Source organism: Manis pentadactyla, chromosome 2, assembly GCF_030020395.1.
Source record: "Manis pentadactyla isolate mManPen7 chromosome 2, mManPen7.hap1, whole genome shotgun sequence".
NCBI lineage: Eukaryota > Metazoa > Chordata > Mammalia > Pholidota > Manidae > Manis > Manis pentadactyla.
In genome coordinates, this window is record NC_080020.1 from 167,722,770 (window position 1) to 167,736,181 (window position 13,412).

At 35.4% G+C, this 13,412-nt stretch overlaps 1 protein-coding gene across 5 annotated transcripts in view; it reads right to left on the bottom strand.

Annotated features, from left to right (window-relative positions):
* The window catches only part of CTNNA2 (catenin alpha 2), a 1,127,693-nt gene that overhangs the window by 35,253 nt on the left and 1,079,028 nt on the right, over positions 1-13,412 (bottom strand). For all 5 annotated transcript variants that reach the window (XM_036931099.2, XM_036931097.2, XM_057497052.1 and 2 more), the window contains 2 exons: positions 10,466-10,571; positions 6,819-6,953 (listed from right to left, as the gene is read on the bottom strand). In XM_036931099.2, the coding sequence (XP_036786994.2) occupies positions 6,819-6,953; positions 10,466-10,571 (241 nt within the window). The remainder of the gene's footprint in view (positions 1-6,818; positions 6,954-10,465; positions 10,572-13,412) is intronic.

The window sequence follows — 13,412 nt, forward strand, 5'->3', positions numbered from 1 at the left end:
TTCAATGAATCAGAAAATATTCTTATGTGAACAAGAAATAAATACAACTCTTTGAAGCTCTGTTAGTCTGTCATTGGAAATTAGAGACAACATATGGAAAACTGATCTTTTTCTAGAAAAATATTGTTAATATTAATCAAATTCAATACTAAACAACATAAAAGCCTGTCTCAGTTTGACTCTGGGGTCTCTTTATATCCTTTGAGTCATGTAAGTTAATGGAAAATTATGCAAAAACAGTAATGAAATCCCCAGGTAATAGTAGTTATATGGTTTCAATATTCATCTTCTCTTTTTCACTTATTTACATTTTATATCAACTTGTTCACATTTTAACTTCTTATACTTCAACTGCCTTCAATCCAGGAATTCTTGAGGTGTGTCCAAGTAGGAACAACAAAAATAATTGCAGTGGGTTTAGGCAACGAATTCAAAACAATGTATTTCTTGACTAAAGCTGACAAATCTAAGTGTACACAAGAAAGCCAGAAAGCAGGAACTGCATTATATATACTGTTTCTAAATAAAGATATTAACCCAACACTATAGCTTTCCATAATTACTTGTTTCAACTGAAGGGAAAAGGTGTATCTGGATTTGCTCTCACATATCCAAAACAAGTTAAAAATAGGGGGTGGGAGCTCCCTACTTCAGATATTATTTTAAACATATTAAAAAATAACATCTTAGAATGAAATCAGACAGTTACAATATATAGGCAATTATCTCAAAATTAGAATATACCTCATAGGAAAATATTATAACCATTACTTCTTATATAGGTTTGCCTGATTTCAGAGATATCAAAAGCTATATGCAATCATTGCCCCTCATTTAGGTACCTCCCATGTATTCAGTTTCAAAGTTTTCACAAAATATTACTATTCAGTAGCTGCCAAACAGTCCTCAGAATATTAACTGAAAACTAAGGCTTAATTACTAATAGATTAAGGTGTGACTTATTAGCCTTCCTTCTTTTAATTAGAGGTTTCCAAAACTTGAAAAACTTCTAAAATGCAAAAGGGTGAAAGTTCACTGGCTTAATGACAAGTAAATGGCATTGGAATTTCTGAGGCTAAAAGACACTCTTCTTAAAGCCACTGATCCCCTCTACTCTTAGCAATAATGCCCTCAAACTAAAATAGAAACACCGCACAAGTACAGGTGATGCAATCAAATCAACCCACTGAGTAGATCCCAGTTAGGTCAATCCATGACTCTAGTTAAAGTAAAAAGAGTGACTTGCTTGGTTCACAGCCCAGCTTTGCCACAATAGAGTCTGTTTTCTTATTTTAGAACGAGAGCATAAGAATATAAAGTCTTTTTTTTTGCATAAAACAACGCAGTAAGATAACCAACAGGTTTTATTCCATCAGTGAATAACTGAATTTTTTTCCTCAATGAATAGAATTAATCATTTTGATAAGTTTAGGATCCCCATTATGAGTATGTAATTGAGGAGCTACTTATTACAGCAGAGAATTTTATCATCTTCCTTTGCACAAGACTATATGAATTCAGGGAGACACCTACACAGGTGTAGTGTGACGACAGCTTCCTATAATGCCTACACCCAAGGAGATTTTCCTATAAAAATTCCTATTTCCATTTTTTTTCCCAAAAATAATGCCTTGAGTTTGTTAAATGTCACTTTTATAACACTGGGTGAATGAATTCACAATGAAAAAACACTTAAGAGTTTTTTCCAAAGGTTTGTCTAATTTGGATGCTGGGAAAATCAGTGACCACATTCACTGATAGAAATGTAACTACGACAGACTTAATTCAGGAATCAGAATTTAAATGGTTATAGTTTTACTATCATAGCAGATGGGGGGTAGGCTTTTGGGGGAAAGATTGAATTATTCAACAATACATTTGACTAGTAAAGTATGTGCAAAGAACATTGCCATTCTGCAAATGATGAACACCTACTTAATTTTCTTGCTGTTAAAGAGTATCTCCAGTATCTGTCCACCCAAATTTATAATCTAGTTTGTTTTAATCTTTATCTCTGGACTCTCCTACTCTCTCTCCAGATCAAGAGAAGTCCTTTAAGCCCAAATAATTAACAGCCTACCCTCTGCAAAGTCTGGGCCAAATTCTTTGAAACTGCTGTTAATTCCCTGAACACATACACTTTTGTTCAAATGAAGCACAGAAATGCACTTCAAAACCAAACTGAAATAGCTAGCAATTTTTTTTCCCATTACTACTATACTTTGATCACTAGAGATATTTAAGAATTGACAATAGACAGAATTAGAAGATGTTAAAATAAAGACTCTTCCCTAAAAAGGGTTGCCTAAGTACAGATCTATACAACTAGGTATCATGCTTCCTTCAGTGACTGTTTCATCTCATTACAAAAGACTGACATTTCTTTTCACAGAGGGAATACAAAATTTTTCAAATACAATGCAATTCTCATCTCAACAGACCACATTTATATACATGTGTGTGTGTGTGTATAGCATTGTGCAAATTAATCCAATATTTTCTTTTCCTTAAATTGCATTGCATCAGATATGTCACAGTTGTCAACTATTTGTTCAGTTCTTGATCAGTCCTTATCCAGGGGTAAGGGAGTAGATGTCAAATCAAGGGTATTTGGGGTGTGTGTGTGTGTGTGTGTGTGTGTGTGTGTGTGCGCGCGTGCGCGCGAGTGCATGTACATATATATCTTTGATTCTATGCCAGTGTCAGATAGGATATATTTGAATATTATCAGTTTTTTGTACTTTCATGAATATTTTTCATTTATTACCATGAATACTCATGGTGATTTTAATTGAGTCCATTTGTTTTTATGATGTGAAGGATAGCAATAGAAATGCTTGTAATTGACCCCTTTTGCTCCAATTTTCTCTTTACCAATTCAGATTCTACAAGAATCACAAATTACCCTTGCCCACCTTGTCAAACCTCTTTGCATAACTCCACTGAGAGGGATTTAAGATCAGAAAAGAGAGACTTCAATGACAAGGAACAAAAGCATGAGATACCCAATCCCTCAGGAATAAGTCAGGGATACATGCCATCAGCATGAGAGCTTAGGGAACTGACATTCCTATCTCCAAACTCTTCCTATATTTTGTTAGCATGAAAAAGCATTTACATGCAATAAAATTTATTAAAAGTTGTAGCATTTTCATGTGGACTCAGCTGTAGGTTACGTCAGCACCCTTTCCCTCCTGTCCTGACCATTAAATTCATGTCCTGAGCAGGGTTTTTGCTTTTATGTTCTGGCTTCATTGTTACAATGGGGCTCCTACTGTATTTAAACTTAAAAAAATATATATGTGGAGTTTTTCAGTTTTTTCAGGAGGCTTGATGTTCAGCGTTTCACATTCTAAAATCCTACATTATTGTTTCCAGTCTCATTCAGAATAATGCACAAAGTATAAATCTTTCTGTAGCTAAAGACAACGCATGGTTATGGAATGCTTTTTATTTCTCAAGATCCATATTTATCTCCATTTTTAAATTCAAAAGAACCCATTAAATCCTCTGAAACCCAGTGAATAAAAATTAATTAAAAACATGACAAATATATGGTAACTTCCATATCATGATGTAGGAACTTATTTGTATTTAAAATATCTTTACATACTTGGCTCAACTTTTCTCCCATGATGAATGGGATGCTGTCACATTGAATGGACGTCACCTGGACTAAACTGATTTGAGACACTGTGGATAAGTTTCTATTTCCTTTGATTTTTCCTTCATTCGTTCATGCCTCATCCCTCTTACTCTACCCCCTTTCTTCTCTTCCCTTCTTCTTTCCACATTCCTTTTTCCAAAAAGCATGTAAACTGGTTTAAGAGATTAAATAAACAAACAACAAACTAAGCAAACCAATGAAACGAATTTATAAATGAATAGTGTTTAATCTTCTGGACTTCAGTTTCCTCTTCTTTCACCTTAACATTTGTATCACTCTGTTAGTTTAAAAAAAAAAAAAAAGTTTTTCTTTCTTATTATCCCCTTAGCAACCAGGTTGAGCTAACTGGCTCACAAATGCATCCTGAGATTTAAGAGGAGCGGCATCTTTTGGCTGTTGAGTAAGGTCTGAAAAGAACAGATTGCCAGCCAGAAAATTAATGGTGCTTATTATACAGCAGTGTGAGTGAGCATTTGTAGGCATATATCCTGGGTTGCTTTATTTCTCTAATGCCCCATCATGATTATAAAGAGATTTTATGCTCATTTTTCCCCAATGACCTGTTGAATATTCTTGCTCCACCTCTTAAGCCAAAGGCTGATACAACACAAGAGGCCTCTCCCAGTGTGTACACATAGAATCACATAAAACATAGACATCCTGCCAATCAAACTGTGCACTTTTGTAACACATTCATCATGCCACTTCAAGGCTATAAAAACATGGCTCTCCATTTTGAATTCCAAATCAGTTTTCTTGGCAAAAGAGAAATAATACATCCAATCTCTTCTGTTTTAGCAGAAACTTGGAATTCTAACAAATATACTTTCCTAGGGGCTTTCATATATTTCAGAGAAGGAGCCACAGCTTTGAATCCCATGCACATAAACACAAGGAGAAAGAAGGAAGGTTCAAGTATTTCTCTTTTCTTGATTGCACATTATACTACAGTGGCTTCTCCTTAAAAATATAGCAAATTTGTCATGCCAGACAACAAAATAAATTTAGTCCAAAGTCTGGGTGCACTTTCTTGGCAAAATCATTGAAAGTTTGTGTGTATAGGGGAGTCTCACATTCTTGACTCTTTCAGAACTGAAGGCAGTTATTTGGGACTATTTTTCAGCATAAACAAACTGTATTTTTTGTTTTTTGTTTTTTTCTCGATTGGCTATTAGTGAAGGAGGATGAAGAGTAAGGATGGAGGCAGAAGTAGCAAAAAAGCAGACTACAGATGCAGGTATGGCACCAAATAGCAATTACGTTGGGGAAAAAAAGTCATGAGGCCAAGAGTAGGCCCATAACTAAGCAGCATATAGCAAACCTTTATAATGCATTTGACTCAGAATCAGTATATAGTCATATAGCATTCCTCCCAAAGAAGCCTTCTCCCATGCAAGGATTTATGAACTTTGTCAATAAGACCCAAAGAAGGAAACAGGCTTCTTGATGGTGTTCTCAATCTCAAAACACCTCTGGAAATGCCAACAGTGCAAGTGATGAAAGCCAGTGATGGTTTGGACTACATCTAAATGAGGAAAAGACAATGGAGTGAAGCTCTGGAGGCAGTGATGAACAATGAGAACTGAGAGGATGATGGAGAGCAACTCTGCCTGGAAACTGCCACCTACATGAGGCTGTGGAGTCGGAGATCCACACAGATGCTTTGTGCATCCATGTAAATAATAAGATTTGGAAAGTAACAAATGAAAGCACACGAGGCAAGCTAAACAAAAAGCACTCAGTTCCACAGGTGCTGTGTACAGATGGACATGAAGGCTGAATGGTATGGGAAGCTATACCATCGAGGCAGAAGATAAGAAAGGAAGCAAGGGAGATGCAATGTTTTGATCGCTTCTTGGCAGAGAGAATCTTCATAATTACCAACTTGGCAGAAAGGACACATTGCAAGACAGATTGCTCTTGGTTTTTGAAGAATGTTGAGGCAGAATCATTTTGAAAATGCAAAGAGGTGATGGTGCATTGGGAATAGGCACACAATAGCCAATTTATTGGATTTTAGTGGGACCGCATGGAACAGGCTTTCCAGATGGCATCTCCATGCAAGCCAGATCAGCTCTTTTCCCAGCTATGTTTTCTGCAAGCCAAACAACATAGGAACTGAAACCTTTGGGTTCAACAAAGATTTTTTTTTTCACATATTTTTATCAAATGGTCAATGTGCTGAATTTCTGAAAATGACTTGGGGAAAAAATTGAGCTTCACGACCAGTCTGATTCTCCCAAGTTATTTACCATGCTGCTGAAGCTGTTCCTGGTAAGGCTGCAGTAAACGGCAGCACCGTGGTTGACTGGGAAAAGAACTAAAGGTGGCCGAGCCACACTTTGGAATTTGCTAACACTTGACATTAGACGGCACCTTTTGCTGAAAGAAAGGGACCAGAGGAGGAGGAAAGCCAAGGTGAAGAACCTCAACACATACATTTTGGAAATCTTGCCAAGAAATTCTGATACTTCTATTCACTGAACTTATTATTATTATTTTTTGCATTTGATGAAAATGGACGAGATACTTTTATTTTCATGACAAGGGGAATGCTGGAGTGAGTGACTGAGCAAAGACTATGGCATTGTTAGTGTGTGACAACTCTCTTAGTTTTTGGCAACAGCACATCAGCCTGCATTAAATATAAACATTTTCTGGCTTTCAGGGTTACTGTTGACCTAGTATGCATTGGAACCTGTGCAATGAGTTCCTACTGTTTTCATCATCTCTAACATGTGAACACAGTCCACACGTAGAGAGGCTGGCTCCTGAACAGACAATGAAAATTACTAGGACTAACAAAGGGAAATAGACTCACAATGAGTAGCTATGCAAAAGCTCCCAATAATTCTGATAGTCACAGCTTGGCAATGAGTTTCCAGACTATGAAATTAGTTTTCTTGTAAAGAATGGAGATTTTACAAGGCTAGTATAAACATGGGGTAATTGGAAAATCAAATTGCTCTTTGTGAGTTATTGTAAGGTCTGGAATAATGGCGATAACATTTATTTAAAAAAGAATAAACAACAACAAAAAAACCTCCCTATGAATCATGTAGTTTGGTGTTAGCAGTACTGTTGCCAAGAATGCTCGCCTTGGAAGTACGACAGTGGAAACTTAAACTGTGAAGCCCGAGTCCCAGCTTACCCCTGACACAATGAGCTCTCCTCCCAGATTCTGTACTTCTGCCTTCACCTTGCTGCAGATATTAAGCTGATGGCAATACAAGGCAATTCGTTGAAGGTAGGCTAATAAATCCTGCTTACATGCTGAATCAGGACACTATAAGACATCAAACAAAGTGTTCTCAATTAGTAAGTACTCTTCAGTTTGAAACACTTGCCTTATAAAAGCTGGGAGAGAAAAGGGTTCAGTATCATATACCTTCATTATATCCATTTAACTTAAACTTCTTTATAGTGCATTTTGGGAAGGCCACAGACAACAGTTTGGAATGGTTAGCTCTACTTTGATAAAATTCTATGAAAAGAATATTGAAGATCTTCCAGAAAGTCTTATTGGGACTTCTGTACATGTTTGTGAGTATTTTTACCAGTTGTCTCCTAACCTGCTAAAGAAAACTAAATATGCTACAGTTTTTTTTCCTAGTGGTCCATTCAGTGTTCACTCTGTGCAAAGTTATTTTAATATGAACAACCAAAGCAACAGATGCTAGAAAGACATTGCTCCGTGTGGCACTCCGTCACAGCCTAGGGGAGAGTTTCAATTCAGTTAGTTGGGAGAAAAAAAAATCACTTGTTTCTGTTGACTTTCTAAAAATGGCATCATTCATTAAAGGAAGTTTGTTACAATTTTTGGATTTTCATATTTATCAAAATTTTAGCAACATGATAAACTTCCTTTAAATAAGAGACTCTGAGAAGGATCATGACCACTGTAAGAGAAAGAAATTTGTGTAGAATGAATTTAAAGCCAATTAAATAAACTCATAAGAGTAACAACAGAGCCCTTCAAAGGACACACCAGAGTTAACTATGGCCAGGGAGTTTGAATTATCTTTGTGACTTAAGTGGGTAGATGTCCATAAAGGTGTGCTGAGCTTTGCTGAATACTTCTAGACATCTACATGACTATCTAAAGCATTTCTGAGGTTCCAGCGCCAATGGTTATCCAGTAATTGAAATATATTTCTATTGCTATCAAATGTTCACCTTGAGATTCTCTAGGGAATCCCATTGTTCTGGCTCAATATGGCACTTGCAAAGGACATATAATCACCAGATCCTTGATGAAACACTGCAAGAAATAAGTACCAATAGCCCAAACTGAAATATCTTATTTAGAACAAGAGTATGAGAAAAAGACTCCAGCTAAGTTTCTTTTGTGCTCAAAAGAGGGGAAGCCAGGGTTTTGACATAACCATTTATTTAATAAATGACAAAGGGATCTCTTTTATATATAAAACTTAGCATTGTGTATGTTTTTTTTTCACCAACTGCATTTATCATGAAAAAATACCACAGAGAGTGTTTTTAGCTTTCCATAAGTACTTAATACTGTAATATTTATCCTACTCCAGAGACCCATATACTGAAAGGAATTAACTTAAAAACGGTATCTCCCTAGAGGGCTGACAAGGCTTTTGATACAAATAACTTGCAGCAAATTAAACTGGAAGTTCTATCTCAATGGAACAGTAATTAAAAATGCAACAGTCCGTAAAAAGTTTATATTGCGTGCATATCTCAAATCTTCATAAAAACATTTTCAGGCAAAATAAAGGCAACAAATCCACTTCTTGGTCATGCTCATTCTATTATTTAAGCTGAAACATTTAAAATACACATAAATGCATGATGGGCCAAGAAAACTAACTCTTATACCATGGAAATAGGTGCACAATTTGAGAAAGAAATGTCTTATTCAGACAAAACATGAGGAAATCTATAAGCTGCTTCACAGCTGATGATAGTAAGAATGCCACAACAAAAGGGTGGTTTTTAACCTTCATCTGTGTATTTTAAAAGTTATGAAATAGTTAAATTCTTTGTCACTTAATCTCAAAATACATCTAGAATCCTGGGTTGTGTGTGTGCACATGTGGTGGATTTTCCAGGTATCAAAACTGTGTTGGGCTATGCTTCATTTTGCATAATTGTTGGAAATAAGAGTCCAAAAATGCAAGATCATACACAAGAATCATGATAAAAAGTATTGAACTGGAGGAGCCTAAATAGATTGAAAACTAGTTTCAGCCATCGAGATGCAGAGGATAACGGGAAAGCCGCTCAACCTCCATTTACTTTTACTCCCAGGAAGGAGTCCTTCCAAACAAACTCTAAGAGTTGCCCACCGATGTCTGGTGACCCTGCTCATCCCAACACATCTCAGGATGCGCAGAACAGAATGTGGCATTCTTTCTGGTTGGCACATTTTGTTTGTGTATATGCATGCATGTTTTCCAGTATGTTCACGGTCTTTCCTCTCATTTACATGAAAAGTGCAGGAAGCCTGGCAGTTGATACTACCCTGAAATTAGCAATTTAGAAATGGTTTGCTCCTCAACTCCTACAAATTTGGGGAGTTCTCAGATTATGGTAGTATTATGAATGAATTACCTTCACAATTAATTCAAAAATTCTAAAGAAAGCAAAGAACATTCTCCTGGATTAGCCCTTGTACATGCAAAAAAATAAAAATGAGACAAATCTGTTGACTTATTTTAAAAGTAATGCTAACAGTTTGCTTTTCTTTCAGTCTTTGGAAGATGAGTAAATTTGGTATTGATTTGAAGGATTATAGAATCTGGGATGCTGAAGACACAGGTATTTAGAGAAACAGCCCAATATTAAGGATTGAGGGAGAAACACTATAACGAGCAACTCAAAGATCATAAGAAACTAAGGCCTTTTATGAAGAGGGAAACCATCTTGTATCTTTCAATGACTCCAGAGAGCATCAGTACATGGTAGTCTAGTTAGCAAATTCATGCTCACAATGTTGTCTCCATGTAGATAATAGTTCATATAATATTTTATATTTCAAAACCTTATTTTATATTTTAAGACATTTTCCTTTTAAAAAGTGGTACAAACTGTAAACCAGTTACTTAAAGGGATAACCATACTTATCTGGAAAAGTCTATTACCTAAAGTACCTTTAATAAGGAATGGAGGATTATTGCAAAAAGATATATTTAGAATAGTATTTGAGAGTCCCAATTCAAGCCAAATAAAATGAGAATTGTGGAAATACACTCAGACATGCAAGGTGAGATTGAGAATTATTTTCACATGTATCCTAATTCAGTATGAAATCACAAAGGATATCAGAGAATTTCATTAATCTCTGAAGCCTTTGAGTCTGGATGAAAATAAAACTAAAATCTGCAGGTTCTTGATTATTTGCATTAACTCCATTAATGCTAGATCATAAATTATTATGAATTAAAAAACATCATTCCAGTGAGATCAGTATGAAATAAAAAGAGGTGAAGTTCTTTCTTTCGCTTCTCTCTTCTGCAGTGTACTTGTTGTTCTGAATAAGGACAGCTGGGATAATCCATGATTCTCTGGGGGTTATGTCTCCTATGTACAGGGTGCTCTTCTTTCTCAAGGAATTTTCATCACAATCCTTAGGAGTCCCTCCTAAACTGAACCCACCTTTGCCATAGCTCAGTCTCAGCAGAATTAGAGGACCATTTGTTAAATGTTAGTGATTCTCCACAACTATCTTTCAGAGACTTTCTGTAGGGTGCATAAAACCCATTACAGAACCCAAGTGCTAATTAATAATTCTACTCAGCACATGCTTAATCTTCCCTCTTATATTACCTGATCAGCCACAGCGCGGGCTAATTTGTCCATTCGAGAACCTGCTTCAGCAATTTTCTTGGCAGCATTAATGACATCAGATGTATTTTTCAATGGGCCTTTGCCTCTGAAAGGACACATACGACGTAATTAGTAATCCACTTTTATGACAAGGAATAGACAAATCTATCATATCGTTTGCCCAGGACCCTGTCTTCATATTTGATTTGGCTCTGGCCATGTGTGAAGAATTTTTGAATGTTTTCTCAATCGACTTAAATTTCCATATTAATAGTTCTCTTTACTTCCATTCACTTCTAGGGAATATTTTTCCCTATTTTGAAGTGTATGCTCACATTTTGTTCTTTATGTGATTTCCATATTTTTAAACAGCAGTTCATTTGAAAAGATGATTTCCACAAGGGCAATGGGAATGTAATCTTAGATGCTAACTCTGTGCCAATGTTGTTATATACACTACCTCACTCATCTTCACTACAAACCTACCAAATAGGTATCATCATTCCCATAGAGAAGTGTAGAGGGAAAATGATTAACTGATTAACTCATCTAAGCTTACATAGGCTGTAGGGATAAATTCTCAATTTATACCAGAGTTTGGCCAAAATAATGCACTTGTATATAGGCGTTGTCTTTCATACCATGTCTGGCACTATTACTATATTAATTGTATTTTTAAGTCTACTTTGACACTTTGAGAAGTCATTGTCTCTTGTACATATAACTGGAAACTGTTCAGTCAAAACTTCAGAAATCTGTTGAGCTCTTACTCTCATTGGCTTGTATGCTTCTGGTACTGACTTAGGAAGACACATACAAAAGCCTGAATGACAACAGATGTCTTTATGCTTCAAACTGCTGCCCCCAAATTTTCACGTAAGGTTTTCAACGCAGCAAACTGTTTAATACTACATGTCTTTTAAATATTTAATATAAAGGACAAGGAAACTATGCTGCATCATACATCTTTAAACAAAATGTAGCATGTAACTTTTCTGAAAGGTGAAAAATTCCTTATTTTAAAGCATTGTTACTTATTCTGATCCCCTTACATGCATCTGAAAATCAATGCATTTTTTTTTCTCATGGCTACAAAATTTCATTCCTATAGTTAGGAATGTGGTGAGATGTAGAGAAAAACTATTTAGAAGTGATTTATTTAGAAAGCGTAGCGTTATGTAGAGTGGGCAATGATTGCCATTGTTAAATAACATTTTATAAAAGGGAAGACTTAAAAAAGCTTCAGAAAATAAATGTAAATAAGGGGCATTTTGTTCAGTTTCTCTTCTAATTTCCCTTCTGGCACTTTTCACTATTAGTAGCTAAAAGTAAAATATATTGTGTTCATGTCAATGCTTAAATGCACACAGAGAGATATTTAAAACCTGATATTTCATTTTCCCGTGGTAACATTAAATCTTCCACAAAGGACATTGATTATTTTTTCCAGCTGCTATTTAGATTTTTAAATATGGACAGGGATTTCACATGCACAGTTTATGTACTATGGATGAATTAATATGTGACAAATACTGTGACAATCTGTCTCCCATTCTCTAACATTATTTTTTAAATTATTATTGCTAGACAAACTTTCCTTATTTTTGTTTCATATTTGTAAAGGAAAGTTTAGATGCAGGATTTGTCAATGTTAGTAATGTTCTCATTATTATGTATTTCTCTAGAATTTTTAGACCTTAGACAGACAATCGCTTTTTTGCAGTTTTATTCTGACACAATATTTGTTATCTTGCCTGTATCTTAAACTATCTTAATCTACAAAAAGCTGCACTCTGCTTGATTTTTCTTTACTAACAATCATGTATGTTAGTCTATTTCAAGAATGTCAAAGGATTTGAAACACTTCCTCATGAATCTTATAGATCTTTCAACAATTGGTTGATTCTGACAAAATGCGCTAAGTTAGTAAAGAACATTTATAGAGACCTGAATTTGCTTGAGGCTCATAACCCCATATTGAAGCCAAAGAATGATTAGAAGCATCTTTTGTGATTACACCAGTGATGACAGTTCATAGACTCACCAGTATTACTTGTAAAAGTTTGAGACTTTAGAGTCCATACTATAGATTCAATTCAGATTACACAAAAGACAAGAAATAAGTTGGAGAAGATGTGGAGACAAAGGAACCCTCCTCCACTGTTAGTGGGAATGCAGCCACTATGAGAAGCAGTGTGGAGGTTCCTCAAAAAGATAAAAATAGAAATACCATATATTCAGTAATTTCACTTCTAGAAATTTACCTAAAGAAAACAAAATCTCTGATCAAAAAGATATGCATTCCTATGCATATTGCCAGATTACTGACAATAGCCAAGATATATGGAAGCAACCAAGTGTCTATAAATAGACAAATGGATAACGAAGATATGGTACATAAACACAATGGAATATTATTCGGCCATAAGAAGAAAAAAATCTTGCATTTGCAGCAACATGGATGGAGCTTGAGAGTATTATGTTAAGTGAAATAAGCCAGGCAGAGAAAGTCAAATACCGTATGATTTCAGTTATATGTAGAATCTGAAAACAAAACAGCAGTAGACTCATAGATACTGAGAAGTAACTGGTGTTTACCATGGGGGAGGGGTTCAGGTGGCACAAAATCTCAATCATAAATGGGGATGAAAGTACAGCATAGATAATATAGTTAATAATACTGTAATACCTTTCTATGTGGACAGTAACTACACTAGTTAGGGTGAGCATTTAAAAATGTAGTTACCTGTGGAATCACTATATTGTATACTTGAACCTGATATAATGGTGTATATCAATTATATTTCAAGGGCAGAAAAAATGATTCTTGGGAGCCACAGGCTGGTGATAGGGATGCATTTCATGAAACTAGAGAGCAAAATAGAAGTTTTGAGAGCAAATATTTCCTCATATTCTAGCTAAGGAAACTGAAACTGAAGGAGGTCAT